General features: G+C 39.9%; 1 protein-coding gene and 1 non-coding gene across 2 annotated transcripts in view; both read right to left on the reverse strand.

Annotated features, from left to right (window-relative positions):
* The window catches only part of Kmt2e (lysine methyltransferase 2E), a 107,601-nt gene that overhangs the window by 4,498 nt on the left and 75,437 nt on the right, over positions 1 to 27,666 (reverse strand). The window contains exons 8-27 of the mRNA XM_023719498.1: positions 26,808 to 26,846; positions 23,740 to 23,970; positions 23,495 to 23,625; positions 21,921 to 22,038; positions 20,539 to 20,648; positions 18,763 to 19,027; positions 17,222 to 17,320; positions 9,397 to 9,561; positions 8,776 to 9,084; positions 5,949 to 6,203; positions 5,653 to 5,797; positions 4,782 to 5,032; positions 4,285 to 4,341; positions 3,587 to 4,153; positions 2,331 to 2,608; positions 1,359 to 1,447; positions 1,139 to 1,261; positions 903 to 1,000; positions 172 to 208; positions 4 to 126 (exon numbers count right to left, since the gene is read on the reverse strand). Of these exons, the coding sequence (XP_023575266.1) occupies positions 4 to 126; positions 172 to 208; positions 903 to 1,000; positions 1,139 to 1,261; positions 1,359 to 1,447; positions 2,331 to 2,608; positions 3,587 to 4,153; positions 4,285 to 4,341; positions 4,782 to 5,032; positions 5,653 to 5,797; positions 5,949 to 6,203; positions 8,776 to 9,084; positions 9,397 to 9,561; positions 17,222 to 17,320; positions 18,763 to 19,027; positions 20,539 to 20,648; positions 21,921 to 22,038; positions 23,495 to 23,625; positions 23,740 to 23,970; positions 26,808 to 26,846 (3,490 nt within the window). The remainder of the gene's footprint in view (positions 1 to 3; positions 127 to 171; positions 209 to 902; positions 1,001 to 1,138; positions 1,262 to 1,358; positions 1,448 to 2,330; positions 2,609 to 3,586; positions 4,154 to 4,284; positions 4,342 to 4,781; positions 5,033 to 5,652; positions 5,798 to 5,948; positions 6,204 to 8,775; positions 9,085 to 9,396; positions 9,562 to 17,221; positions 17,321 to 18,762; positions 19,028 to 20,538; positions 20,649 to 21,920; positions 22,039 to 23,494; positions 23,626 to 23,739; positions 23,971 to 26,807; positions 26,847 to 27,666) is intronic.
* On the reverse strand, positions 4,497 to 4,597 carry LOC111817748. Its single transcript, XR_002821877.1, has one exon. It is a non-coding gene; the product is annotated as a small nucleolar RNA U13 (small nucleolar RNA).

The raw sequence follows: 27,666 nt of genomic DNA on the forward strand, positions 1-27,666 counted from the left end.
TGCCGGGGCCCGGGGCGCTGCTCGCCGCTGGCTTGGGCGGCTCTGGCCGGAGCGGGGCGCCGAGCTCGGCCTCCGCCGCCTCCCAGGGGGGCTCGGGCTTGGACAGTGGCTTGGCGTGCTGCTGCTGCTGCTGCTGCTGCTGCTGCTGCTGCTGCTGCTGCTGCTGCTGCTGCTGCTGCGCGGGGGTCCCGGGTCCCGGGGAGCCAGGCTGCAAGAGAAAGCGAGCGTGACGAGGGGCGGCCACTGTGGCTGGCAGCCAGTGGTATTACGAGATTCAGTGCACACAGGTTTCAGAAGGATCGTGGTCTTTGAGCTTATTCTCCCTTTTTTACTAAGGTAAGAGGCGTTCTGAGCTTTCACTCTAAAGAAGTGTAACAACCCTAAAACATTCACCAGCTTGCAGTTCCCTAAGTGGAATTTCGATACCCAGCTTCAGCAAAACTTGGTTTGTATAAATGAGCCTTCCCCCTTCTCCAACAATTGTGATGTTTAATGCCTTTTTTTAAAAAAAAAATATACACTCACGTATACAAGACTAAACTATGAATTTATTAAGAAGCGAAAACCAACGAGCTTAACACCATGCCCTGCACCTGGAAGGCCCGTGTCCCTTTCTAAATAAATGAATGTCATTTTACCTTTTGTTTTAAAGCATGGACGGGCTGGTTAAGTAATTCACAGAGTTCCTGAGAAGTATAGAACACAGTGGGCTTCGTGGGTACAGCGTGAGCTGCTGAGGGGTAGTAAATGTGGCTGCCTGGTGAGCCGTCTCATGGTCCCGTGTGAGTACCAATAAAGTAGCACAGCCGAGCACACGGGGCAGAATGCCCACAACTCACAGAGGGACCCTGGATTCTGCACAGCACCGTCTGCAAGCGACCACAGTCAGTCCACATCATTACCTTGTTCACTTTTGAAGGGCTTTTACAAGTGCTCTGAGAAGTATCTGGGGATGGACATTCATGTGTGGTTGTGGGTTCTGGATTTTCAGGATCGGGGTCTGTAACAAGCAGAAGAAATCTACAGTAAATGTAGTGTCACGGTAAATATTGCCTTTTATTGACATAACAGCAGTGCGCATTCTCTCATTTAAAAGGTTTCACAGTCAATAGCCATGACGGGTCACACACTTACTGACCTTCCACGAGTTCACTGAGAGGGCCGAGGCCCTTAGCTTGCAACTGGGGAATGTGATTTGAATGAGATGAAGGTGAGGGCTGAACATGGCTCGGTGAACATGAGACACATGGTGATTCTGCCCCTGGAGGTGAAGCAGAGCAGACCCAAGAGGTTAGGCTCCCGCGCAGAGGCAGAGCTGGCGCCGGCCACCCACGCTGCCAAGTGAACGGCTCACTCACCACTGTCTTTGTCCTTCCTGTGGTCGCTGAGCAGCAAAGCTCTCTGGTAGCTCCTCTCTCTCACTTGTTCCACTGAGGTGGAGGCCGTCCTTTAAAGTAAAACCAGAGCATTCTCATTTCAAAGAAGCTACTGCTACTTAGGCTGGTCCTTGTCCCATGATACTCAATTTGTTCTCTCAGACAGAGGATTCTGCTCTACTGGGAAAATCGGTGTTAAACTTTGACAATAGCTCATCTTGGGCTGGGAGGATAGCTCAACGGACTAAGCTAAGCGCCTTCTCAGGCAAGCGCAGGGACCAGGGTTGGTCTCTGGCACCACAGACTGCACAGGCCCCGCCCCCAGGCGCGCTGAGCTGATGACTGAGTCCGGGTGTGGTGGTGCACGCCCCTCTGTAATCCCAGCGCTGGGAGGCTGAAAACAGGAGGATCACTATGAGTGAGCTGTGTAATGAGACCTTGCACAAAATACAAAAAAAATAAAATAGCTAATCTTGTTTTACTCTGCTAACTGCTCCCAAACTATTTTATTCCCCAGACTTAACTTTCTTCGTGTTGGTCAAATTGTGAGGGAAGGGGCAGCCAAAGACAGTATAGTAACATTACAAAGTCACTTCCAGTTGCCAAGGGGTCCAAAACACCGTATGGCCCAGACTGCCAGAGTGAACAACCCTGGCACCTGCTGAGGCTTACAGGCAGCTGCGTCCTTGCCTGCTGAGGAAACAATAACGCTGGTTCTTTCAGGGTAACTAGAAGGGACAAAATCTATAGGATGTTCATTGTGATCAAAGCTTAAGAGAGGAAAGCTTCAGTGAGCAGTGTAAGTTGTTAAGAAGTGAACGCAATGGACTTCAAACAGCACAAGCAACTTAGCAAAGACCTTTCTAAATGATGGGCACCAGTATCTGCTTAACCTTGAGAACCATGCAAACAGGAGGCACAGGTTACTAACAAGCACGTCTCCCAACAGCTCACCACTGCACTTCTGGTTCGCTCTTGTCACCGGCAGCAGCATCCTTGGCGGGACAGTCGTTGCCAGCCTCTTCAGCAGCGTTGGACGCTGCTGCGGGAGCGGATAGAGGGGGGCCGGCACTGGGTTCCACCTGCTCCCCGCCTCCACTGCCCTGTGTGCAGCCCTCACTGCCCAGGCTCCCGGTGGCGCCCGGCAGCGTGCTGAGGAGCGGGAAGCTGTCACTCTTGGAGCCGCTCTTCCGAGCTTCCCGCTGCCTCTTCCGGTACTCTAGGAGGGAGACCTTGAGAAAGACAGAAGAAAGCCTTTTATTCTTGACTTATAGATCAGAACCATTTTTTTTCTAAAGAGAATTACTAATATTTACATTTAAAAATTACATAAAATAATTCAATTTCCAATAAATAATTAACAATTATCAAATGCCTCCAATATGCCAGGCATTGTACTTAGAGGATTTACATAACATTATCTCATATAATCCTCACAACAACCCTATGCAATAGGTATTATATATATAGATATATTATCATCCCCATTTACAGAGGAGGAAATTGAGTAACTCACTCACTCAAGGTCACACAGCTGGTGAGTGTTGGAGCCGGGATTCGAACCTAGGTCTTACTTGAAAGCCCGTGCTCTTTCCACTATACTACATTGCTTCCCACATAGTTGCCAACTGGACTCTGTTATAAAAATTAAAAGCACACATCACTACAATTCTTTGACTTATAAAGCAATCAGCCTATTAACAAATAAGTAAGTGCTGCCTCCGCTCCTCCCTCTGCAGTAAGGCACCTTAATTACTGTCTCTGCGGGGACTCCTGCTCGCCCTGCGCTCCGCTTTGCCCCACGTGTTCTGCTGCCCGCCAAGAGCTAAGGAGACCTGCACGGGATACTGAGGGACACTTGTCCTCCACAAGGCAGCCTTTTCAGTTAACTTTGGGATAGAAGACTGTAATTGCCTCATTTTTTTGGTTAGGAGGTGATTATTTTTAAAAGTTTTTCATCTGGCCAAATAAATCATCTTGAGGTTTCTATCTCTGAAACCATATGCCCTACAAGGTCTTTCTGTATTACTAGAATGTTTTGCTTCTCTGTATTTTTAAATTAAATACAAGAGGCTTTAAAAATGTACACATAAAAACTTTATCCTGAATTAATGCCTTTACACAATACATTTTCTAACTATGAATTAACCCTCAAACCAAGTATAAAGAAAAAAAAAAAAAAAACAACTATGAATTGCTAAATTTGTAACCTTTTTCTTCTGTGGTGGATTCTGAGGTGTGCAGTTCCCATCGATCAAATTGTCGTGCGCGGTCCGTCCAAAGCCAGAGCCGAGCCCGTCTTCAGAGGAACAGAACACAGCTGTGTCCATGAATGCGGCTCTCGCGTCCTCCTGCGTCAGGCACTTGGGCTCACTTACTCGGAAGCCGCCACCGACCTCCAGCTGGTGCGAGGGCGTCAGGTCCCTGAGGTTGGAATTCAGGGAGAAGCTCACGCCGCTCCGGTCGGGACTCTTCACCCAGGACGAGTACAGTGCGCCCCGTCCTGGCTGGGTGGAGTCCAGGGGGCCGGAGGGCTCGGGCCTGTCGAGAACAGGCGCCTCCATGGTTTTCAGCAAGGCGGCAGCTGGCTCGCCTGAGTCCAGCCCCAGGTGGAGATCCGACGCGGGCTCCTTCTCGCCGAGGCCCGGCCGCACGGCCTCGGCCCTGCCCCGCGGGCTGGCGTAACCAACAGTCTTTATTTCTTGCAGGCCCAGCTCTGTTAAGCTGGAATTTCTGAAAGGCCCCAATGTTAACAGGGTTGAAGATCTGTCATATCCCTGTTTACAGAATTGAAGACACACATACACACACACAATGACATCTTGAGACTGTTGACTTTTAAAATCTAAGCAAAATACTGATACTGGGGGAAAATCAGCAGTTTAATTTTTTTAAATCAGCTCCTTACCTCTTGACTGTAAGTGCGTCTCTTTATTTCTGGAGAACTTTCTGGGGAAGAAATATTCTACATAAAAGGAATAATCAAAATGCAAAATTAAAATATGTAATAAAAATCTATGAAATTTTTTGAAATGAACTTGAAAAACTACCATACACATTTTGGTTTTAGGCTGTTTCCTATTTTCTTTCTAGTCCCCAAATAAGATTATGTTTCCCCCACACCAAACAGATAAAATCCTGATGTTCTAATGATGTTTGAGGGGGAAACACATCTCACACAATGGCATGAACACCCAACCATCAGGCTCCTGAACCAAGATGCCACATAAGACACATGCTTAGAGGTCCATTTGTACACACATGGTCATTACTACAAATAAAAATGTTTTTTAAAAAATGTCTATATTCACATAAGTGTACGCATCCAGTTTCCATTTCATTTCTTAGTACACTCATTCCCCATCTATATGGACTGAAAAGATCTTTCTCATTCAAATTTCTCACCTCAAAGTGCATGGTGTTTCCTGGTGTGCCTGGGGTTACGGGGGTGACTGGTGAATATATGGGTTTGTAACCGTTTCTACAGGTTTCATCGTCTGACTTTACCCGTGGAGGAGTGGCAAATGATGGGTCCGTAGGAGTAATGTCTGCATGGGTTGGTGTGGCATACGGTGAAGGAGTAGGTGTGGAGGTTTCTGAGTAAACAGAATCTAGCAATTGATACAGTCTTCTTTTTTTTAGTGGTGTTGTTAAATCTGTTGGCAAAATAATAATCTATAAGAAATTATACTGTTGGTATTTGCTATAATCTGTAACATTGTGGAAATGTGATGTTCTGAAAGATAATACTATATAGTAACTACGATTACTTTCACCCCAAAACTACATTTTTAAATTTTTTAACTATAGTTTTTTAAAGTAGAATTAACATGAAACATTTCCCCATCAATCTTTTATTAGCAAGGACTACCTTGCCTGAAGAGCTCCCTAAAGGTTTTGAGGACATCTTACAAGTGACTATAACAACTGCAAATGCTTTATCTAAGAGACCTGCTGAATCTGAAAACAGTCACCCCAAAGCCAAAACTAGACCTTAAAAATTCAGCCATAAGCACTTGCCTGGCAAGCGCAAGTTCCCGAGTTCAATCCCCAGTACTGAAGAGAAAAAAAAAAAAATCATAATCCCCAAAGTATACTGAATCACAAATTAAGGGTTTCATGTCTTGTCTTGGAGACAGGGTGTGGAGAACAGAAATGACAAAATGCATCTAACAGTGTGCTCTGTGAAGTTGACAGCATAAAGTCGACTCTGCTGTTACAGAACTGTGTCCTGCCACACTGCTCGCGCTAGAAGAGCACTGAACAGAAATCCTACCTGGAAGGGAACAGCCATCATTTAATAGTAGTGGGCTTTTATTTTCACCATTGATTATAGGACTTCTGGATCTTTCTTGACAGGGTGAGTTGAATCTATGCAAAATTGCTGAATTTTCTTCTTCCAGAGCCTGTTTCAACCATCGCTGAATAAGACAGAAAAGTAAATTAATAGTAATGCTACTCGTTATCTTAAATGTAGAGCTGATTTCAAAAGCATTATTTTACAAGTAATAGCAAGGAATGATACTGCCGTTCGGTTCATCCCAGATTCTTAACATCTGAAGAAATATTCACCTTTTTACATGAGCCAGAAGCGTTGTCAGTAGGTTCTTTCCTTCTCCTTTTTTCTGAGAGGAAGGGCGAAGTAAACCTAATGTAATGCTTGGGAGTGGAGTATACGTGGGGGCTGTACGTGAGGCCCGGTAGGGAGTTGAGCTGTGTGGCTAACACTTCAGGATCTGTAGTTATGCGCAGAGGCCTTTCCGAAAGGCTGTCTGAAGGTTTCCCTGTCTTCTCATTCTTTTCACTTAACCATTCACTGACCAGGTGCTAGAGAAAAGAAGACTGCGTCACTGTGCGGATCACTGCATGCGTTCTCTCACAGAACATCCTCATAACAAAAGTTATAAATGTCACAGACACTAAATTTAGGTTTGTTGCTGTTTTATACGTATAAATTGAACTAGAAAATCTGATTTTAGCAGTGCTTTTGGATCCAAAGTGCCTCTCAAAATCTGAGAGATGAGTCGATACAAATCCTGTACATGAACAAAACACAAAACTCAGCACTGACAATTCCTGATTGAAGAGGTTTAAAATACTCAAAAGCTATGGTTTAAAAATTTAGTTTTTTTAATTTTAATTCCTTGGTCTACAACATGCATAATTCAATCTTTAATCCAATTTGATATGTGATCATAAAGGATAATGATTACTTAATTATAAAGAACTAATTTTAAAAAAAGGTTTTCCGGGGCCGGGGAGATGGCTCAGTGGAATAAGTGCTTCCCTGGCAAGCGCAAGGGCCTGAGTTCAGTCCCCGGTTCTAACAAAAAAAAAAAAAAAAAGTTTTCCCTTTGCCTTGCAATTCATATGCTTAGTAATGAAATAAGATCCTTTTAATTTCATGGGAAATGTAAATTGTAGAAAAAGTGTATGTGTATTTGTCTATTCTCAGACACACACACACACACACACACACACACACACACACGATGTAGAGAAACAGGCACATTAACAAAGTAAAATACTTCATCTATCCTGTTTTCTGATAACCAGATTAAACATTTTATAGAATCTTTCCTGATGGGCATGTGCACTGAAGGATAAGCAATATGTGGGGGTCAAGCACATGGAATCTGCAACCACAGATGGAGTAGATCCTGCTTTGCCACTTACACGCTGAACATGAGGACATTACATAACTTTTCTGCATCTCAATTTTACCTGTAAAGGGATTATAATGGAACCTAGCTCTCCAAGTAATGTTATGACAGTGAAAAACAGGGCTGGATGAAGCTCAGCGTTAAGAGCATTTGCCCAGCATGAGCCCTATGTAAAGTTAAACCCTAAACACAGCCCTTAGAAGAGTCTCTGACCCAGAATAAGTGCTATGGTTAGAGAGAATCCCAATAAGCTGGCCTACTCTAAATATTGAGAAATATAATGTTGTTTAAAATAATGCCATAATCCCAGGTTCCACCAAAATAAAAGTAACAATATAATGCCATAAGCAAAACCTGCAGGAAAAGAAGATAGGATATAAGAGCCTACATGTCCTGCTTGCGGGGAGGGTATCTAGGCATAATGGAATCATCTCATCATTTAATAATTACATGCAGATTTATGTCATATTTATAACTGAGAAAGCAGTTTCATGCCTTTAAACATGAGTTTTTTCTTATCACAAAAGGTGAAATTGTTGTCTCTTCAAGTTGAGCCAAAACAGCATTGAAGGCAAGCACTGGCCTGTTTAACATACACAGAGGGCGGTGAAGACAGCTACAGTGGACTAAAGCGCATGCTTAGGCAAGCTTAGGCAAGCACAGGGACTGCACTCGATCCCTGGCACCACATGCTGCACTAGCCCTGCCCTGCGGGCAGGCTGACATGGCCAAAAAAAATACATGGGGAGTGGGGCAGGCAGTACTAGTTATAAATTAGACACAACTGGTTAGGTCTCAACTCGTGGCTCTCGGGCAAATAAGTTATTTAATTTCTACCATTAAAATATATATTCTGCATTGTTTTAGTGATCTGCTTATAAACTACTGAATTAGGTAAGAACAAACAAAATAAATGTAGTTTCAAAGTACTTTGAAATAAATGATAGGGAAGGATCTCTTTATGACCCTTGGGAGCCTTAGGGTACCGGTACCTCTGGTCTCATCAGTACTCTGTGTTAGAGGAAGAAAAAGCAGTAGCTTCGTATAGGGTATCCTGCTATCTCTGAGCTGAAAAGCCCAAATTGTAAACTCCTTCCCAAAAAATGCTTCATTAAATCTGACAGGTTTCCAAGGATTTTTATTATTAATCCGATCAAAAATGTCTCCGTTGAAATACATTTTTTAGTACATTCTACTGAAATCAGCAATTTCTTCACATTTGGTTCTTATCTACAAGGTGGGAATTATAAAAAACACAATGATAAAAGAGAAATGCCTGCAGGAGCACTTGCCTAGATGCCCCTGGGCCTGTGTCCAGCTCTGAGCACCACCAAAAGGAAGACGAGTGGCAGCACACAGGAGAACAGTTTGGAGGAGTGTGGCATGGTGTTGTACACAAAATGGGGACACTTAAATCTAGGCTGCGCACGCACATAGCTCAGCAGGCACAGTGCCTGCCTGGCAAACACAAAGTCCTGAGCTCAATTCCTAGTACCAAAAAAAAAAAAAATGCAATTAAAGAAATGATGAACTACAGCATAAAGTCTTAATATATTTATCATCACCATAATGCAACTTTACAGTTCTGGGATTTTTTTTTTTTTAAATAAACCCTGCAATTATAAAAATGATGCCCCATTTAGCTTGTTAAAAAATGTGATAAACTGAATTTTTAAAATTAACTGATATAAGACACTTGTTGAAAAAACAGTTCTTCCATTCCTTAAGAATCATACCTTCTTTGTTTTGGGGTACTTCGTAGGACATTTATTAAGTGCTGGAACTTCAGTTTCAGTGATTATTTCTGCTACTGCGGTTTCAGTCTCTGGTTCTATTACCAGCACAGTATTTTCAACATCATTTTGTTGTGATGTGACCTCAATGTCGGGAGAAGACGGCTGGATATCGGAGCACATGCTGACCGTTCTGTGTCTCCGGCGCTGCTGTCCAATGTGAGTCCTACTACGAGAAAAGCTTTTTCTCTGTTTGGTTCTATTGACTTTGGCAGGGGTTGGCTTGTTAGCAGTTTCTTCTTTTGCTTGTTCCTAATTTAAAGGACAACATAATGGAACTTTCAATTATGTTTATGGGTTGAAATTCAATAGCATTAACCTACTTCAAAAGCTTTCCAAATGTACGGGTTCTGATAAATTAGCATAATGAAACATTTTCCCTCTTGCCACAAAAATCCCAGTGTGGTTCCATGATTTAAATCTAAATCTCCCATTGGGTTTGCAAATGCTATGGAAGTCTAGTACCAGCCATAATTTAAAGTTTTTATAGATGTAACTAAATTGTGTATAAAAGTTTTATGTGAAGGTGTTCAAGAAAATGAAAATAGACCTGAATAGGATTACCTGATTGACCTCAGCATCGCTGGCAATCGGTGCATCTTTACACTCAGCTTTGATTTCCGTCTTGGCTGTGCTGATCCTTTCTAACGCTTGTTCTCTTCTCTTCTCTCTTTTTTCAAGTCTGGCAAAAGCTTGCAAAATTGCTTCCATTTTCCTTTCTTCTCTTGTCTACAAAAGTTAAGTTTTAAGTGGCATATCATTGTTTTGAAGTAAAAATTCAAATTTGAAAAAGTACTACTACGATATTATTAACAATGTCTGTTGCTGGTAAAAGAAAGAAAAAAGGAGCGGGGTGCATTGGTATTCAAGATCTGTAAGCGTCCCAAACATTTCTGTACAGCCTGGTATTACAAATCTATTTCATGAAAGGAAAGCTTGGCTGATTGTTAATGACTTTTTTAAAAGGCCTCAGTATCTACCTTGTTTTACCAAAATCAACAATGTCTTAATACATAAGCCAATCCTTTACTAAAAATTAAGAATTCCTAAGGTAATGTTCAGAGGAGGCAATAGATTATTGGTATATTACATCGGGATGGTTGTGGGGGGTGAAATCTTGGGTTCAAGTCATGACTTTACCAGGATCTCTGTGACCCTAAGCAGGTTAACCTTTCTGAGATGCTAAGCTAGGGTAGTAATATTTACACATCACTAGATTGTTATTAAGTTCAAACAATGTCTGAGCTTTTTAGACAATACTTGGGAAAATGACGTCCCACAAGCTGACTATTCCTTCTTCTCTAGCCCTCATGGCCCCTCATCGTTAAGGCAAGCCTCTGTCCTCTCTCCTCTTCTCACACTAACACTTCAGAACAGCCCTTAGGGAACAGCAAGGGTCCCCTCCAGCACCAAGAGCAAGACTGAGAGCCTCAGCCAGATGCAGCTGCCCGGTGAATGCTTACACTAACAGAGCAGCAAGTGCAGCCACCCTGCCTGGTTCACAAGTGAAAAGAACTGGGGAGGGTCAGACCAACTTGTCTTTCCTCCTTTGTCATCTCCATGGGGAAACTATCAGAAACTGCAGGTCTGGCTGCCATGCATGGTCCTGTCAATATCCCTCTTCTCCAGCCATCAGCAGCTGAGGTTCAAGCACTAGGACGCCTACACTTTGAAACGAGTGGTTGCTTATGCTTGCCTGTACTTTTGTCACACTCAATAAAGGAATAAAGTAGGATATCAGAGCATCTAATTTATTATAGCAAACTGCCATCCTGCCAGTGTGACACAAAGCGTGTTATTCTCACCATTATTTTACAGACAAGGAAACAGGTCCAGCGAGGTCAGATTACTTGTTTATGAGTCTACTTCTGCAGTCCCTCTCCTAGTGTAGGAAGGGTCGTCAGACACTTTAAACACAGCACAGCCAAAAGATGCTCTTTCAAGGCACTGGCACTGGACACTTTAAAGCTGAATTCTTAGACATTTCTTGGCCCTGGGCTTCGAAATCACTGACCTGACCCTTGTTTATCATGCAGCTTTTTGTAAACACTATGACTGGGTATTGGGGCTTTTCTAACACTAAATTTAGAAATCCCAAGTATAACAAATAGTTCACCTTCACAACTGCTTCACCTGTGGAATAAAGTTGAAGTGGATAATTACTGTGGCTACCTCAAAAATATTTTAAAATCATGGGAAAATTATATTTTCCCAGGGGGAAAAAACTTGCCTTACAATGAATTGTGTAAAAAAAAGATTACCCTGGATTTTCTAAAACACTTAGGAATTTATGCCAGGAGAAGATTTTCTGACAACTTTCCTTGTTCTGCATGGGAGAATAAAGCTCAGATAAGTTATAGAAAGACCCAAACTCATTTAAATAAAAATAGGACTCCCCTATAAATAGTACAATGGCCAGTTAACACAAAATTCATCATTTAGAGATAGTTCTCGATTTTTAGAGTTGGTCAGGATTTTAAAAAGAAAAGTCCCATGCTGTAACCTAAGTCCCTATATCAGAAGTGACTGTCAGAGGTAGAGCCTCAGGTAATACATACGGCCCAAGTGACTCCCCAGGGCCACCGCTTTCCAGGTCACAAGCACACACCTGCCAGCCTACGGAAGCACAGTGGAGGGCAAGTCTTCGTGAGTCACAACAGCTCTAATTGAGCAGGAATAAAGTTGAGGGCACCAAACAGATTTCCTGGTAGCTTTATCCCAGCCTGGAAATACTAAAGTGCCTAGTTTTGGGTTTGGTGGTAGCGGTGTTTTTGAGCTAGGATCTTACGATGGTTCAGGCTCACTGTGTAGCTGAGGCTGGCCTCAAACTCGTGGTGATCCTCCCAGCTCAACCTCCCAATTGCCAGTGTCCACCACCATGTGCAGCCATACCCTGGTTTTCTACATGGGTAACAATCATTTGCACACTTAACCAACTTTCAAATTCCTTAGGGTTCATATAATTCAACTTTCATGTTCATCATACATACATGTAGCCTAACATTTCACATATTACTAAATAAAAGTATTTAAGGACCAAGGTAACTGCAGACTACTTGATGCAGTTTAGAGCATCCATAGGACTACGATGCGACTTCTGTACTCACTGTTGGCTCAGTATCAACTGGGAAGGTGACAGACCCAGATATGGAGATGGATACCTGTGCAGCTTCTTATACACTGTCCATGCAGGAGTGTTGATGTTACACTAAACTATATGGGTCTCCTTTATGACTCACTGTGCATTATTACAATGTCCTTTTTCAGTTATGATTTCCTAACAGTAAATACAGAGTACTACAACTTCCTATAAGCTGAGAACAAGAGGCTAAGATGCTTCCTAATACCATTTGCTGCGGTATGGATATTTTGAGAATCTTTATTCCAGCTGTGTACTTCAAAGAATAAAGATATGGTAGTAAAAACTTATATTTTCAACTTTCAGAACAGACACAAATATTATTGTCTTAAGTTCCAAAAGACGGGGAAACCAGCATGATGCAGCTCAAGGTTACATAACAAAGAATATGAATTAGTATGTTATATAACATAGCAACTGAAAAAAATATACTTTGCCAAGTAGACATTGTAATTTAGCTCCAAAAATGTGGCTGAAAATTTAATGTGCTAAAAATAAAGCTTTTGAATGTGTGGATGCTGTCAGGGAGCTTTACAGGGAAATTTGAGGTGGCATAGAAGAGGAAAAAAGGTATCTGGGGTCCTGGAACTGCTCTTCCATGCACCGTCAAGTAGGAAACAGGCGCTGAGCACGGAGGCTGCACCCTCTGAGGCTCAGCAGGCTGAGCCAGGGCACAGGCCTTGCCTCAGCCAGCAGCAGCAGCAGTCTCCCCTCACCTGCAGTTTTGCCTTCCTCATCTTAAGTGTCTGTAGTCTGAAAATATGAATACCAGAAATCAAAATCATAAAGAAAATAAGTTATTCTACTCTATGATCTTGCAGTACAGATATTAACAGGTCTCCTTAAGCTTCTCTTACCCTTTCCAACAGCAGTAACAGACTGATAGTGAATCTTGAGGATTACAAAATGCCCCGTTACTAATGCGAGCTGTGGAAAGCTGCACGCGTCGCGAGTGGGACCTGTGTCCGTCGCCCGCATGGCACTGTCGCCACACTGGCACACCCAGCCTGCCTTGCCTGCACTCCCACCCAGCACTCTGGTGACTGTGCAGACAGTGCTCCAGTTGAGTGAGAACCGTGGTGTGTTACATAAGCTGGGAGTCACTGCTATGTGAAGACAGAACTGGAGGCGCTGAAGGAGGGGTTGGGACATCTTAAATCTACTGCACAGAAGTTAAAGCAGAATAACCTCATTTGCACAGAATGCCTATAAAAATAAACTGGTTCCCGTTTACCATGTTAGGAATTACTGATCTTTACAATCCTAATCAATGATCAGCATGAACTGGAGGATACAAAACGGAGAACGCAGGGTTCAGTGATTCCACCGCAGTCCTGTCCTGATGGCTTCTGGCCATAAATGTACCCTCTTTCATACTTTACTACTACTAAAACTACAGTCCTAGGCTCGGGAGATAGCTCAGTAGAATAAGTGCTTGCCTAGCAAGCCCAGGATCCTGAGTTCAATCCCCGGTACCGCAAGAAAAAAACAAAACAAAACAAAAAAAACTCCAGTCGTGCATGGATCACTCCTGTAATCCCAGCCCTCCAGGAAGCTGAGGCAAGAATAGCATAAATTCAAGCCCAGCTGGTACAACTTAGTGAGACCCACGTCTGTGATGATTAACTGTCAACTTGAGTAGGGACAACCAGCAGAACTCAGTCAGCATAGCTCTGGGCATGGGAGAGCCACTTTAAGGATGATAAAAAGAACAGGAGGGAAGCAGTTCAGCTGATTTTCCTTGGAAGAGCTTCACTGTTTGATTTTCCTCACAAGAGCTCTGGCTGAGCTCCTTGGAGGAACTGGTCTTCGCCTTGGCCTTGGGCTGTGTCTCCTGGCTTTCAGCTTCTCATGGCCTTTTAGCTTCTAGCACAGACCCTGCGGCCTCCTGGTATGGGCCCCTCAGTCTTCCCTGCAAATCCTTCTGCCTCCTGAGGCAGATGCATGCAGATGGGACACTACTGTGGGCACCAGGCCATGGGCTGGATCATTCGGATCTTCAGCGCGCAGACAGATCTTTTGCACTTTTCTCCATCTGACTCTATGGGCAGCCACAGTAGGCCAAACTTGTAAAGGTCTGCGTCCTGCATTAAGTCTCATTAAACAGCATGTGAATCAGGAGCTTTGGCCCAGCCCACAAGCTCTGAGGGGCTGAGTCTGCAGCTTTTGTGAAGGCCTTTGGGTTCACCCACAGCACCGGTGGTAGGGGCACTCTGCATCTTTGACAGTGAATTCTAAAACAAGTCACTTCTTAAAGACACAAAATAGCAGCATAGATTCTGAATAATCATGTTTTCCTGGGATGTGTCAGCCACTAGATAGAAAACCCACACACTGTCAAAGGTGTACAAGTCTCAGAAATGCTAATTTCCTAAACAACAGGAAATCTCAAAGAGTTAATTTGCGCAAATGGTGTAGTGGTTGGCCAACCAACTTGAGTGGCTTTAGCAGGGCCTTGGAGTCTCCATCTGGGACTCTTCTCACTCTGCTTCCAGGGGCCAGGCCCTTCTGCATGCTGCCCCTGCTCAGGGCCAGTAGATCTGGGACTGGCACTGTGAGCAGTGAAGCCTCCTCTAAACTCCGGGGCTGGGTGTCCAGTCTGAACAATGGGAAGCTAATACACAGAAGTCTCATAGGCTGAGAACTGAATATAGTGTTTACCAGACTCAACTTTCCAAAGAGTGTGTTTTTGGATAACGTGTCCGTTTAGATTTCTAAGCAACTCTTGGTGTGAAGGACAATAACTGAGACTTGTGAAAAATTCTGACTAGTCTTGGGCAAGACTTCCTGGACTATAAGGAAACTTCATGTACCTAACTTTACCTCAGTGGTAAAGTATCCCTTATTTATACTACAAAAGATAGACTGAAATACATTTTAATTTGGAGATTATGGGGAGTTTATATGGGAAGGAGGTATTCCTGACTCCTTATGCAAATCTGGAAAACATACATGATTGCCTATATCACTATAACCCTTAACAGTTTAGAAGTCTGCTTGTCACAGGAGAAAAATTAGTTTGACAACTTTCCCCAAAGCAAATTATGCCAGGTGTGAGGGTCTACACCTGTAATCCCAGTACTCAGGAGGCTGAGGCAGGTGAGATTGCTGTGAATTCAAGGCCAAACTGAACTATAGTTAGACCCTGTCTCAAAGACAACATAAAATAATGGCAAAAATTCGAAACATAAAAGGTTCATTTTATAAAACAAATACTAATATCTGAGAGAAAAAAAAAGACTCATGGCTTAGGAATCCCAATATGTGTGCTTCTGCATTCAGCTTAATTACCTCTAAAAATTCTATAAACACCAAAGCAAATACATCAATCAGAACAGAGTGCAGTGACTTTAAGGGCTCTGGAGCAAGGAGCCAAAGAAACATTTAAAAGTCTTCTTTCCTATCCTTTCAAAATACAAAATTATAAAATTTACATTTAAGGGCAGGCCAAATAGCTCAGCAGATTAAGCACCTGGGGCCAGGGGTTCCATTCCCAGGCCTGCCCTGTCAGCCCCACCCCCTGGGGCATGCTGAGAGGGCAATTGAGACTGGGGGTCTATAATCCCAGTGCGTGCCTGTAATCCCAGCTCTTGGGAGGCTGTAAACAGGCAGGTCACTACAAGTACAATCTAGTAGTGAGACCCTGAACACCCTGCAGACCCTTCCCTAAAATACAAAAAAGAAATTCACATTTAAAATTATCTACTTTTTATTATCATGAATGAAATTCCCAGTTTCACAGCCATGTTAGTAGTAGATACTAGGATAAATATGCTAAATGAGTATAAAAACATTTAAGTATTCTGTATTAACACAATCAGGGCCAAGTGTGGATCCCAGTAAGCATAGAAAAATACATTTTTCCCCTCCAAGTTTAACACCAGTAAAATGGCATCCAGTTTTCTTCCACCAGAAGATAAGGATTTTCTAGGTGCCACTCTCTGTCTCAGGGTGATAGATTGATAATTTAAAAGTAGCTACATAGCCATAAGAATTTTTAATAGAACACAATTTTAATGAAACTACCGCATGAACACAGAACAAGTCTTCTTAAAATTGTCATTGATTTTAAAGTGATTGCTATAGTTCATACAGCTAACTGTGAAGGAGAAGATCCTGTAGCACACAGCAACTCTATTGGTCATTCAGAAGTTCCTACACAGGAAATGCAATGTAACACTCTTAGGGAAGGTGCCAGGTAATAGTAAAAAACAATTAGGGCAGCAGATAATTTGCCTGTAATTGAATCTTGAAAAAAAATTAGTATTCCTTTGGATATAGGAACTCTTTCATATTTGTCAACCTCCAAATTCTCCAATTTTCAGCAGCATTTGCTTTTCTTCTTTTCCATCTCTAACTGCCCTATCTCAACAGAGCAGTAGTGGCCCCCGCGCTCTGACAGAGCTGTGGACACCACGTGATATTGGCAGGACGACCTCACAGTACAAAACACTCATGCTGAGAAGCCCACCCAGAACCAACTGGAAAGATGCCACGTGGCCATCCGTGCAGTGCGGCACGGAGACCTCTAGGACAGGAGGCTAAGGACTGTGTCAGCTAACGACAATGAGGACCTACCTGTCATAGGCTGTCAGTTAGTTTGTAAGATCACCTTCACATCAACAAAGTAGAGGCCCTTTTAACTGGCCTTGTTTTTTGAGGAAATTTCTCATTCCATTTTTACACTGACAAGTAATATGAGAGCTATAAATTTTAATTTTTTTTTTGAGACATGGCCTCACTATGTACAATGTCGCAGTGACACTCCTGCCTCAGCTTCGCAAACACTAGGATTCAGGTGTGTGCTACCATGACCTGCTTAAACTTAATGAGAAATCTTATGTTTTATGAAAACAGTGTAAGAATACAGAAATAGTAGCTATCAACCAGTAGTATTCTTTGTTTTGGCTTTATATAAGCTACTTATTTGGTGCTATAATAAGGCTTAACGTTGTTTTCATTTTACTCAAATCTTGAAGAAAAAAGGGCACATTCAGCTAATGAGAGACATTATGAACAGTAATTGTGGTGGTATTAACATTTATTAACAGTTTCCAACTTCAAAAATGTCAATAAAATTACTTCTAAAATGTCATACATTCTGAAATGTCTAGTGAATACCAGTAAAATACAAAAGATCAGTGGAATTTACTTAAATGGTCATGATAAAGCCAAATAAAAATACTCCATGGCACGCTGGCTGCCCTCAGTCCAGCTGAGCATAAAGCAACTACTGGCCTCCCCACTTACCATCTTCCTTTTTCTTTCTGCAATCTGCTCCTCTGATTCCATTTCTACTTCATTGCTAATAGGAGTTTTTTCTTCTATGTCATCAATAAAATCTGGTTCCTGAAAAACAGAAATGTCTTCTTTATGGAAACTACTACACTGTTATAAACTAGGCACATCAAACTGTTTTAAAAGTCTGCAGGATGCAACCAGCGGGGCTTGACAGCATATGCCTCAATCTCAACACCCGGAGGCTGAGGTGGAAGGGTGGCAAGTTTAAGACCTGACAGAGCAAATTAGTGACTTTCCAAGACACTGCCTCAGAGTAAACACAAGGGTAGCATGTAGCTCAGTGTAAAGGCCATGGGTGCAATCCAGCAAAAGCAAACAAGCAAAAAACCACCACGATGAAAACCACTAATTCAACATAGACACTACAAACCTATTTAGGATGGGTTTAATTCAAGAAACTGTTCAAAATCATGTAATCAAATAATTTTGCTTTCTAAAACTCTAAAATTTAAATAGTTAATAAAATTCTTATCAATAGCCATTATGTCAAATATAATACTATGGCCTTTATTTGTACTTTTTCTGAAAGTTTTTTTTATAAAACCTGCAAATATGAAGTACTCAATAAATGTTTTCAATTTAAAACTTATGGGAAACCATTCCAAGATAAGGCATTTATATCATGAGCAAAAACTACCTTCTCAAAAAAACTCTGAGGAAGGGTCTTACAAAATTGCCCAGGTAGCTTTGAACCTGAAATCCTCCCATGTCAGCCTCTTCAGTAGATGGGATTATACATCTGGTTCCCTTAATTTTTTTTTCTTTCATTCCATGTTAGGCATGAAACCTCAGAAGTTCCTGCGTGCCAGCAAGCACGCAACCACTGAGCTATATCTCCAGCTCTCAAACTACCTAGCCCCCAAATTATCTCATATGTTAGTAAGGTTTTTTTTAAAAGTGCTATTTGCTATTGGTTATAGCACCCTTATAGCCCTGGTAAGTTTATTTTTGTCCAAGTATTTCAGTAAAGGAAATCTCATAACTTCAGATATTAAATAAAAGTTTCATAGCTGGACAAAGTTGTACACATCTATATATCCTAGCACTGTGGGAGGCTAAGGCAAGAAAATCACGGTTTCATGACCAACCTGAATAACTTAATGATGCCCTATTTCAAAATTTACAAAGAACTGGGGATGTAACCTAATATGAAGGTCCTAGGTTCAATCTCCACTACTGAATTCATGCTTAAATAAATACACCAAAAAATAAATAAACAAACCACTTATAAATAGAAGGAAAGTACTATCCAAAATTCTTTGTAATTACCAAAGCTTAGGAAAATCTCATCTTCAATTCTGCAAGGCTTTCTTATTTAATACAACAAATGTACTTACTACAGCAAAATTTGTTTATACCCAGAAGTACTTCATAAAATAAGAAAAGGGACTTTAAAAAATTGTGAAAGTTTTCCATGAAATAAAAAGGTAAAATATGACAAATTATTTTCTTTTAATTCAGTTTCATTCAGAATCAGCAGAGTTCAATACCTGATTATTTGATACTGATAATCTCAGTGGAGAAAGCTTTCTTTGTTTTGTTTCTGAGCTCTTTATTTTGTTGGTTGTTCCTTCAGAATCCAAAGTCATATTCTGATTTTGTGTATCTTTTTCCTTTGAAATATCTTTGTCTTTTCTTCCCTTTTTCCTTCTAGTCTCATAACCACTATTGATGTTTTCCGTGGATTCAGAACTACGTTTCAGAACAGGACACTCTGGATTTTCCTTGAGGCATGCACAATCCACCTTGTACTTACTGGAATGATAATCAGATAAATATTTCTTCAAAATACAAAACAAAATGGAAATTTCTAATCCATTTTAAGCTGCAACTCTATAAAATCATATGCAGTTAGTGATTATAAGTAATCCTCAACTTTTTAGGCATTTCTGGTAACTATAACAAAAGAAATGTATTTTCTCATAAAAATAGTAGTATAAGTAGATGTTGGTTTGGGGGCCACAGACTGAATCTTGGCATAGCTAACAATGTTAGTTACTGAAAGGTGTTGGGGAGTCAAAACTTTAACTCTTAAAGTAAATTGATAGGGCAGCTTACACGAAGTAAGTATACATTAAGGCATAAACCATCATTATTTCTGGGGTCATAGAGTATTATATAATTGACCTCAAATTTGACTTAAATCTGTATTATACTTTAAGAAATGATTTACTAACCACGTTTTTTTTTTGTTTTGTTTATTTACTTATTCATTTTTTTGGCAGAACCAGGGATTGAACTCAGGCCCTTGCGCTTGCCAGGGAAGCACTAATTCCACTGAGCCATCTCCCTGGCCCCAACCACGTTTTTTTTTTTTTTTTTAAGAGATATCCTTAAAAGGTGTTTCCTCTTGTCTCTAAATATTTTCTTTCTCTCTCAAATGAAGCTTGAAAAATAATCAGCGCTTATCTTCACAGTACTAATTACACTATTCCCATGTTATATGGAGACTAAAGTGTGTTACGATGAAGAAGTTTTTACCAAGTATAGTGGCGCACGCTGGTAATCCCAGTGCTCAGGAGGCTGAGGCAGGAGTTTGAGTTCGAGGCCAAACTGGGCTACAGAGTGAGTTGGAGGCCAGCCTGAACTACGTAGCAAGACCCTGTCTCAACCAGAAATAAAACAGTTTTTATATTCCGAACTAAGCCTTGTTTCATGCCAGTGTTTCAGAAAAATAGTTTTCATTGTTCTTTCCAGGGATCTCTAACTCATTCTTTCTAAGTTATACATTGCAAAGAAAATGTGGTATAATTTATTTTATTTTGAGGGGAAAAGAAAAATCATTTATATCAATTACCCAAGAAAACTAATATTCTGTCACCTAAAATACAAGAGTGAAGAAAAAATCTCACACCACAAAGTCAGTGTTGTATGGCTAGATAAGGACTACTACTCATACAGTGTGAAGATTACATTACAGTAAGTGAAAGCCTAAAATATAAGCAAAAATGACATAAGGGAAGCAAATAACAAAAGTACTTGTTTTCAAGTACTTTTTTTTAAAGACAGGGTCTCGCTATGCATTTCGGGGTGGCCTTGTTCACTTTGCAGCCCAGGCTAGCCTTGAAGTCTCAGTGATACTCCTGCCTCAGTCTCCTATGTGCTGGGATTACAGGTATGCATCACTACATCTGGCTTGTCAAAGACTTTCAACTGCTTCCTCATACTTAAAAGCTATTAAAAAGCAATGAAAATTATCTAAATTCATATAAGGACATTAAGAAATTACTCTGAAACAACTGATTCATTTATAGAATTGAACTTACCAGTTTCCATAGTCAAAATCAAAGGCAATAGTAATTTCAGTACCCTTTGGAATACTCTGGATAGAATAAATATAAAGATGTATGGTTCCTTCTTCAATTTCGTGCCTCACCTGTTAAAAAATATATATTTCTATACATTACTTTTTAGAAGTATCTTTTTGTGCAACTTGGCTAAGTACTATATAGCTTTAAAAATAAGTCACAAACACAACTTGAAAAATTACTATTAATCATAAGACCTCTAAAACCAGTGCTTGTCAATTGGGAAAGTTGTTCAAATGCCCTGTATGTTGCTGCCCCCTGCTAGCCCCCAACAGCCCATGTGGCATCCAAAAAATAAACACTGTATTCATAGTTCATCAGTTCTAAGAAGTATATTTTTTTCACCTTTTGGCTTCTATGAAATTGGGAGTCTTATAAAGGCTGGCAGCTTGGGTCTGATGGAATACAGTAGTGACACAGCCAACAGTACTTGTCTATGATAATTTCAGATACTTTACATGATACTCTTTTAAGTTCTCAACACTACCTTTTATAGATACAGATGAGGCATGGTTAGCGTTACAAAACAAGTGACAAAGAAGACATGGATGTACTATGTGGCTCCAAACATTATAGTATCAGCTGTAATAATACATAATTCTAGAATTAAAAATGTTTATTTTGGCACATAAAAACAAATATTATTTTATAGCCTACATAAAAAACTATTCTATTAAAACTATTAGAGTAGCTCATATAAAATTTACTTTAGTTTTTACGTCTAACTTAGTAAGATTACTATAGATTTGACCCATAAATACCACTTTCTATATGGACAGAAAAAAACCTCAATATTCCCTCTTACAAGGAACATTACAATTTCTTCAAAGTGTAATTTTGAAGACCTCACAGAGTATCACCTAAAATTTCAAAAAAGAAATATATGAGCAGGGCCGGGGAAATAGCTCAGTGGAATAAGTGCTTGCCTGGCAAGCGGAAGGTCTGGAGTTTGATCACTGGTACTGGAAAGAAAGAAAGAAAAAGAAAGAAAAGAAAAGAAAGAAAAAATTGCATAAGCAATTGAAGTGTTTAAAGTTACCAGGACTTGGTTATTTATTTATTTATTTAGTGGTACTAGGAATCCAGAGCCTGCAAATCAAACTATGTCCCCAGACCCTTTTTTCATTTTTTAGTTTGAGACTTTTAGTCTTTTAACATTTTTAATATAACAATCTCCTGTCCATCTTCCAAGGGAAACAGTTAAAAAATCTCATTAAATTTTTAAACTGCCTAGGCTGGCACTGACCTAGCCATCCTCCTACCTCAGCCTCAGTACTTACTGCTCAGATTCTACCCATACTCAACCCTCACCTCCCCCCAAAATAGTTCAGTTAATTTACCTCTGCATTGGGTGTACAAGAGCGCCTGATGAATCGAGCCTCATTCCCAAAAGTCCTGGCATCAACACACATTTCTAGCCCATGAAATTTAGAATAGAATAAAACAAAAGGATATGGTCTACAAAAGAAAAAAATTACAGGCTTTTAATGTTTTAATATAACAACCTATTGTCCTTCCAAGAAAAAGTTAAAAATACTTGAGAAAAGAGTTTAAGAACTGTCTACAAGGTTCTCAGTAAGGAGAGCACAAGTCTGACTCCAAAGCCTACTCTTACCTTTGGTTATTTTATGCTAACAAGCTTTCTGTTTTTCTCTATTATAACCTTACCTAAGCCAAAGGCAATTAATTTGAGACAGAATCTTACTGTATAGTCAAGGCTGGCCTTGAACTCATGGCAATGCTCCTGCCTCAGCCTTGGGATTATAGGTATGGGCCACCACACCTGGCCTAAGATAAAGAATGACCACTGCTTTTATAGAAAGATTTATATTCTGTACTTTTAATCTTTTCTTTATTTATTTGGTACAGGGTCTCACTAGGCAGCTCAGACTTGCAGTGATCCTCCTGTCTCAGCCACCCCAGTGCTGGGATTACAGGCGTGCACCACTATGCCCTGTTTTGGTGACTGCACGATTCCCCTCCCAGGGCCAGCATGGCATGCGGTACCAGGGATTGAACCAAGTCCTTGTGCTTGCCACGCAGGTGCTTAGACTGCCAAGCTATCTCCCAGTCCTATAGTCTACACTTTTAAAGTTCTTATTCCTTGGTACATTTAAAACTGTTGGATTTATATCTGTTTCAGATCAACCCAGCTATATGAAAGGGGAAAGACTCCCAGGTATTTTTCAAAACTCAAGTTTTGAAACAAGATGTTTTTAATAATTTAGGGCATAGGGTGGTAATGTTATCCCCTGAAAGATAGGAATATACTTCTAGATTTTAGGGAAGCAATGGCTATCAGAGGATCATATTATTTCTCTAGCAGAATCCCAAAGCGCAAAATAGGCTTCCAAAACTATTCCAACACCAATACTGTGGGAGTTGCTGGGATGGCAATAATACAGGGACAAATCTACCACTGTGTAATAAAGAGGAACAGACTTTGCCTAGTGACACCGGGATCTTCTCAGGCTCACATTCTGGTTAGAAAGTGATACTGGTTACTTCAAGAACTCATGACATCCTGACTGGTATGTTACACATCTAGCTTATGCTGCTTTTTATTTATCTTTTATTTATTTATTTTTTATTTATTTTTCTTGGCGGAACTGGGGGTTGAACTCAGGCCCTTGTGCTTGCCAGGGAAGCGCTTATTCCACTGAGCCATCTCGCTGGCCCAGCTTTTTATTTATCTTCGATGTAGATTCCTAGGATTTTCAACAGAGAGCTAGGCAAGACTCAGGAATATATATGCTTTTGTTGTGCTGATATCATAGCTCAAAAGTCATCATGAGTCACTGGTCAACCACAATAGTTTCACATAATGAAATGATTATATCTGGAAGGAAAAATGCACAGCATAGAGTGAGATGCCCAAATGTAATAGTGAACTGTGGAAAATATACTAACATACCTTTTAAAGAAATATCCATTTGCTTCAAACTGTTCTCTTAGCATAAACTTCCCTCTGTATTCAATGATAAGTGCATCTGGAGGCAAATCTTTGGCAGATTTCAAAATTTTCTTATTCTTTTGAATATGGCTCTAAAATCACAGTAAATATAGAGATTAGTATGGCTTGGTTGTTTTCAGTCTAAAGATACACAAAACCGAAAAGGGTCTTGTTTTACAATTTTTTGACAAATGATATATATTTACCTCTACAGGAGGTTTGAAGAGTAAATTATTGATGTTCATTTCTGCTTTATTCATGTCTTTTTTGTCAGTTCCATTGCCTAATCTCAGAGCTATTCTTTGTGCCTCCCTCTGAATACCCTCACTATACTGGTTATTATTTGCCTCTTCATAGCGATCCATCCATGCTTTGATTTTTGTCTCCCATCCAAAATTTGAACCATCAGATGAAGGATCAATTTCTGGAGCTGAACCCTAAAATTGCAGCAAAGTAAACATCACTACTTGAACTTAGAGACACACACGAACACACACAAACTCAATTACAAGGTATGCAAAAGAATATAAAACAGAAATAGTGTTTGGCTTTCTAAGCTGATCACAGTGAAAGAAGATCTTTCTGTGTACCACAAAAATATGGGTCAAAAACTCAAAGAAACTGAGCTGAAATAGCTAGCATCCAAGCTTCACTGTCAAGACTGCAGCAGACTCAAGGGCACCAACAAAACTGCAAATACTTAGACCTCAGGCTAATGTCAGCAAATAGCTAAAAAAAAAAAGCATATACATTTTCAAACTTTAAAGACAATACGTATCTATCCTATAGCAACAAACCATCAACTGTTAAATCTGCAACTATGTGAACTACAAATGCTACGTATTCAGTACATTTATTTCTGATATATGGTTTTAATGTTTTATTAAAAAATTGAATCTTAATCTAGTGCAACTTCAAGATCTATCAAGTGACCATAGGATAAATTTATTTATCAATGCTGCTCCATTTCCATCGAAAATATCAAAATCTCTGTGAGAAAAAAAAATGATTTCCATGTGGAAAATCTAATTTTATTATCATATAAAGTTCATAAAGGTCCCTACATACCCCAGACATGTACATAATAACACAGAACTAAAATTTACCATCAGTCCAGTCGTCCATCATATGCATCACCAATCTTTATCACAAATACCACTTTCTATAATGATATACTAAAATAAACTGTAACTATTTGATGGGCATAGGCTTACTTTATCAGTTGGTATTTTATGTGTACACACATTATCCATTATGATAATCACTCAAGAACAGATTTTATGAGATGCTACTTCATGTTAAACTTTCCCTATGATTTGTTAAGATATTCTGTTCAATGTTTAAATTGTTTCTTTTTTGAGCACCCAAGAAATGCCTTCTGCTGTCCTGGTCTTTCTTTTATGCAGCTCTTCCTGACCTCTTGAGCCACACAAAACTTAATACTGAATTAGTTACTGGAGTTGCAATGATTTTAAACTGATATTTTCTTTTTAAATTTCTTTAATCATTTATTTAGTTAGTTAGTTAGTTAATTAGTTAGTACTTTGGTACAGGGTCTCGCTACGCAGCTCAGACTTGTAGTGATCCTCCCATCTCAGCCTCCTCAGTGCTGGGATTACAGGTGTGCGCCACCACGCCTGGTCTTGGTGGCCACATGGTGTGCCTGGAGCCCAGAAGGCATGTGGCACCAGGTATCAAACCCAGGTCCCTGCACTTGCCAGCCAGGCACTTAGACTGCTGAGCTATCTCCTCAGCCCTAAATTAATATTTTCAAGTTAAAGAAAAGGTAATTTTTATTTATTTATTTTATTTATTTTCATTTTTTATTTTTTGGACAGCATCTTGCTGTATAGTTTAGACTAGCTTTGAACTCACTGTGAGGCCCCAGCTCACCTTCAGTTCAGAGCAATCAGTGCAGGTGTGGCGGTGCACACCTGTAATCCCAGCACTGAGGAGGCTAAGGCAGGAGGATACCCTTGAATTGAGGCCTGCCTGGGCTACAGAGTGAGCTCAAGGCCAGCCTCAACCGTACACTGAGGCCCTGTCTCAAAAAGACAAAAAACAATCCACAATCCTCCTGCCTCCAGCCTAAGAAAAGATAATTTTTAGAGACACACAAAAACATTTTAAAATTTCAAATTCTGAAGTCACCTCTTTGTGTACTAAATGAAAATATCTCAAGTTAAATAAACGATGCTACTTTTACACGTGGCCTAAAGTTGAGGTGATTACATAAGTTGAGATAGAGGAACGCTAGAATATGAATAGCCAATAACAATCAAAAAAAGTTTCAGAACTCTTTAGTCTGCAAATTCCATACATCCAAGTTAACACACTAAGTACAAAATCTCCAATTTCTCATAAAAAACATTTTATGAAGCTCTAGACTTTCACTATACCAAACGACACAGAGAGAGTTACAAAACTATGCGAAAAATCATTTGGGAGTGCTGGTTAATATTTTCCGTTTTCCAGAAATGTAGCAAAATGACTTATTATTCTGCTTCATACAACAGGAACAAAAAATATGTAACATATTCCTCACATCCTATTTGACTGTATTACCCTTTTATACCTAACCTAGAAAGATACAATAACAACACAAAGCTACTTCTATAACTCAATACCAGTGTTTTAGGGAAGAAGCAGAGTTACAGAACCTTGCTTCTCTGAGCAATTTTAGCATCTGGTAAATTGAGAAAATATTTATTCTAATTAACTCAAGATACATGTGACCACTTTGTATTTACATGTTAAGTCTATGGTGACTGGTAGAACAACTGCTTTGACTTCTTTAGAATCCCAATAAAATGCAAAAGAGCAAATTTTCCATTTCCTAATGTGATTCTACATTTATGTGTATGAAAATATACTAACATAATATGGAAAATATAATACTCATTCAAATTCTAATTACCCTAACTTACTATTTCTAATTATTTATATCCATCCCCTTTTTCATTATTTTTAGAGTACTGAACTAAAAAAAGTTTAGTTCAATACTCTAAAAATAATGACAGATTAATCCAGTTAAGAGTTCTAAAGTCTCACTTCTTGTAAATGTAAAAAGCAATGAAGAGAACATATATTGGAGAAAAAGTCATTTAGAGGCGTTGGGGAGATAGCTCAGTGGGAATAATGCTTGCCTGGCAAGCACAAGGTCCTGAATTCAAACCCTAGTACCACCAAAAAAAAAAAAAAAAGATTAGCAAAAAGTCATTTAGTAAGTTCCTCAAAATAGTTCACAGTAACACCTTCAATTTAATATACTTACCTTAACTCTTGATGACTTTCTAGATCCTTCACGAAAGGCCTGAAATAATCATGAGATTCTGAGTTAGTTTTTTGAAAGCTACATATATTTAAGAATTAATGAGCTCACTGAATTTTTTTATTGAAATGTAACAGTAAGTTTGGTGATTAATAATAGTGGCAGGACTAGGAGAATACTGAAATAAAAAAGGTACCCCCTGGAATTTGTTCTATTACAAACATAATGCAGGCTATTTAGAATATAAAAGTATGTATATAATGATGCTAAGACAAAGCTTTGCAAATATTCTATGTGCTCAGTGTTACAGCTGTCACTACTATATAATATGATGACTACAGATACTAATTATGTAGTCTACATTTCAAAAAGCTAGAAGAGGGGTAGGAATATAGCTCAGAGGTAGAGTACTTGCCCAGCATGTGCAACAACCTGGGTTCATTTTGCAGTACCACCACCAAAACTAGAAGAATTTGGAAGTTTTCATCACAAAAGAAACAATGAGAAATAAAATAAATGTTTAGCCTTATTTAAACATGAATCAAATACTTGCTACCCTTAATATGCACAACTGTTTTTGCCTATCAGATGGATTTTTTAAAAATAAAAATTATAACCACAGAAAAATATGATAAAAACTGAGAGGATTACCAGAAATACTGTAATATTTTGAAGTGATGAGACATGGGAGATAATGCTATTATTTTAATTCTCTAACCAACTAGCCAATAATATTTCTGCCTTTAATAGGTAAACATATTTAAACAGAGCTGAGGGCTGGAGAGATGGCTCAGTGGTCTAAAGCACCTACTTGGAACAAGCTTGGCAAAGCACAGGGACGGCGGTTCAATCCCCCAGCACC

Source organism: Octodon degus, unplaced genomic scaffold, assembly GCF_000260255.1.
Source record: "Octodon degus isolate 3935 unplaced genomic scaffold, OctDeg1.0 scaffold00068, whole genome shotgun sequence".
Classification (NCBI taxonomy): Eukaryota; Metazoa; Chordata; class Mammalia; order Rodentia; family Octodontidae; genus Octodon; species Octodon degus.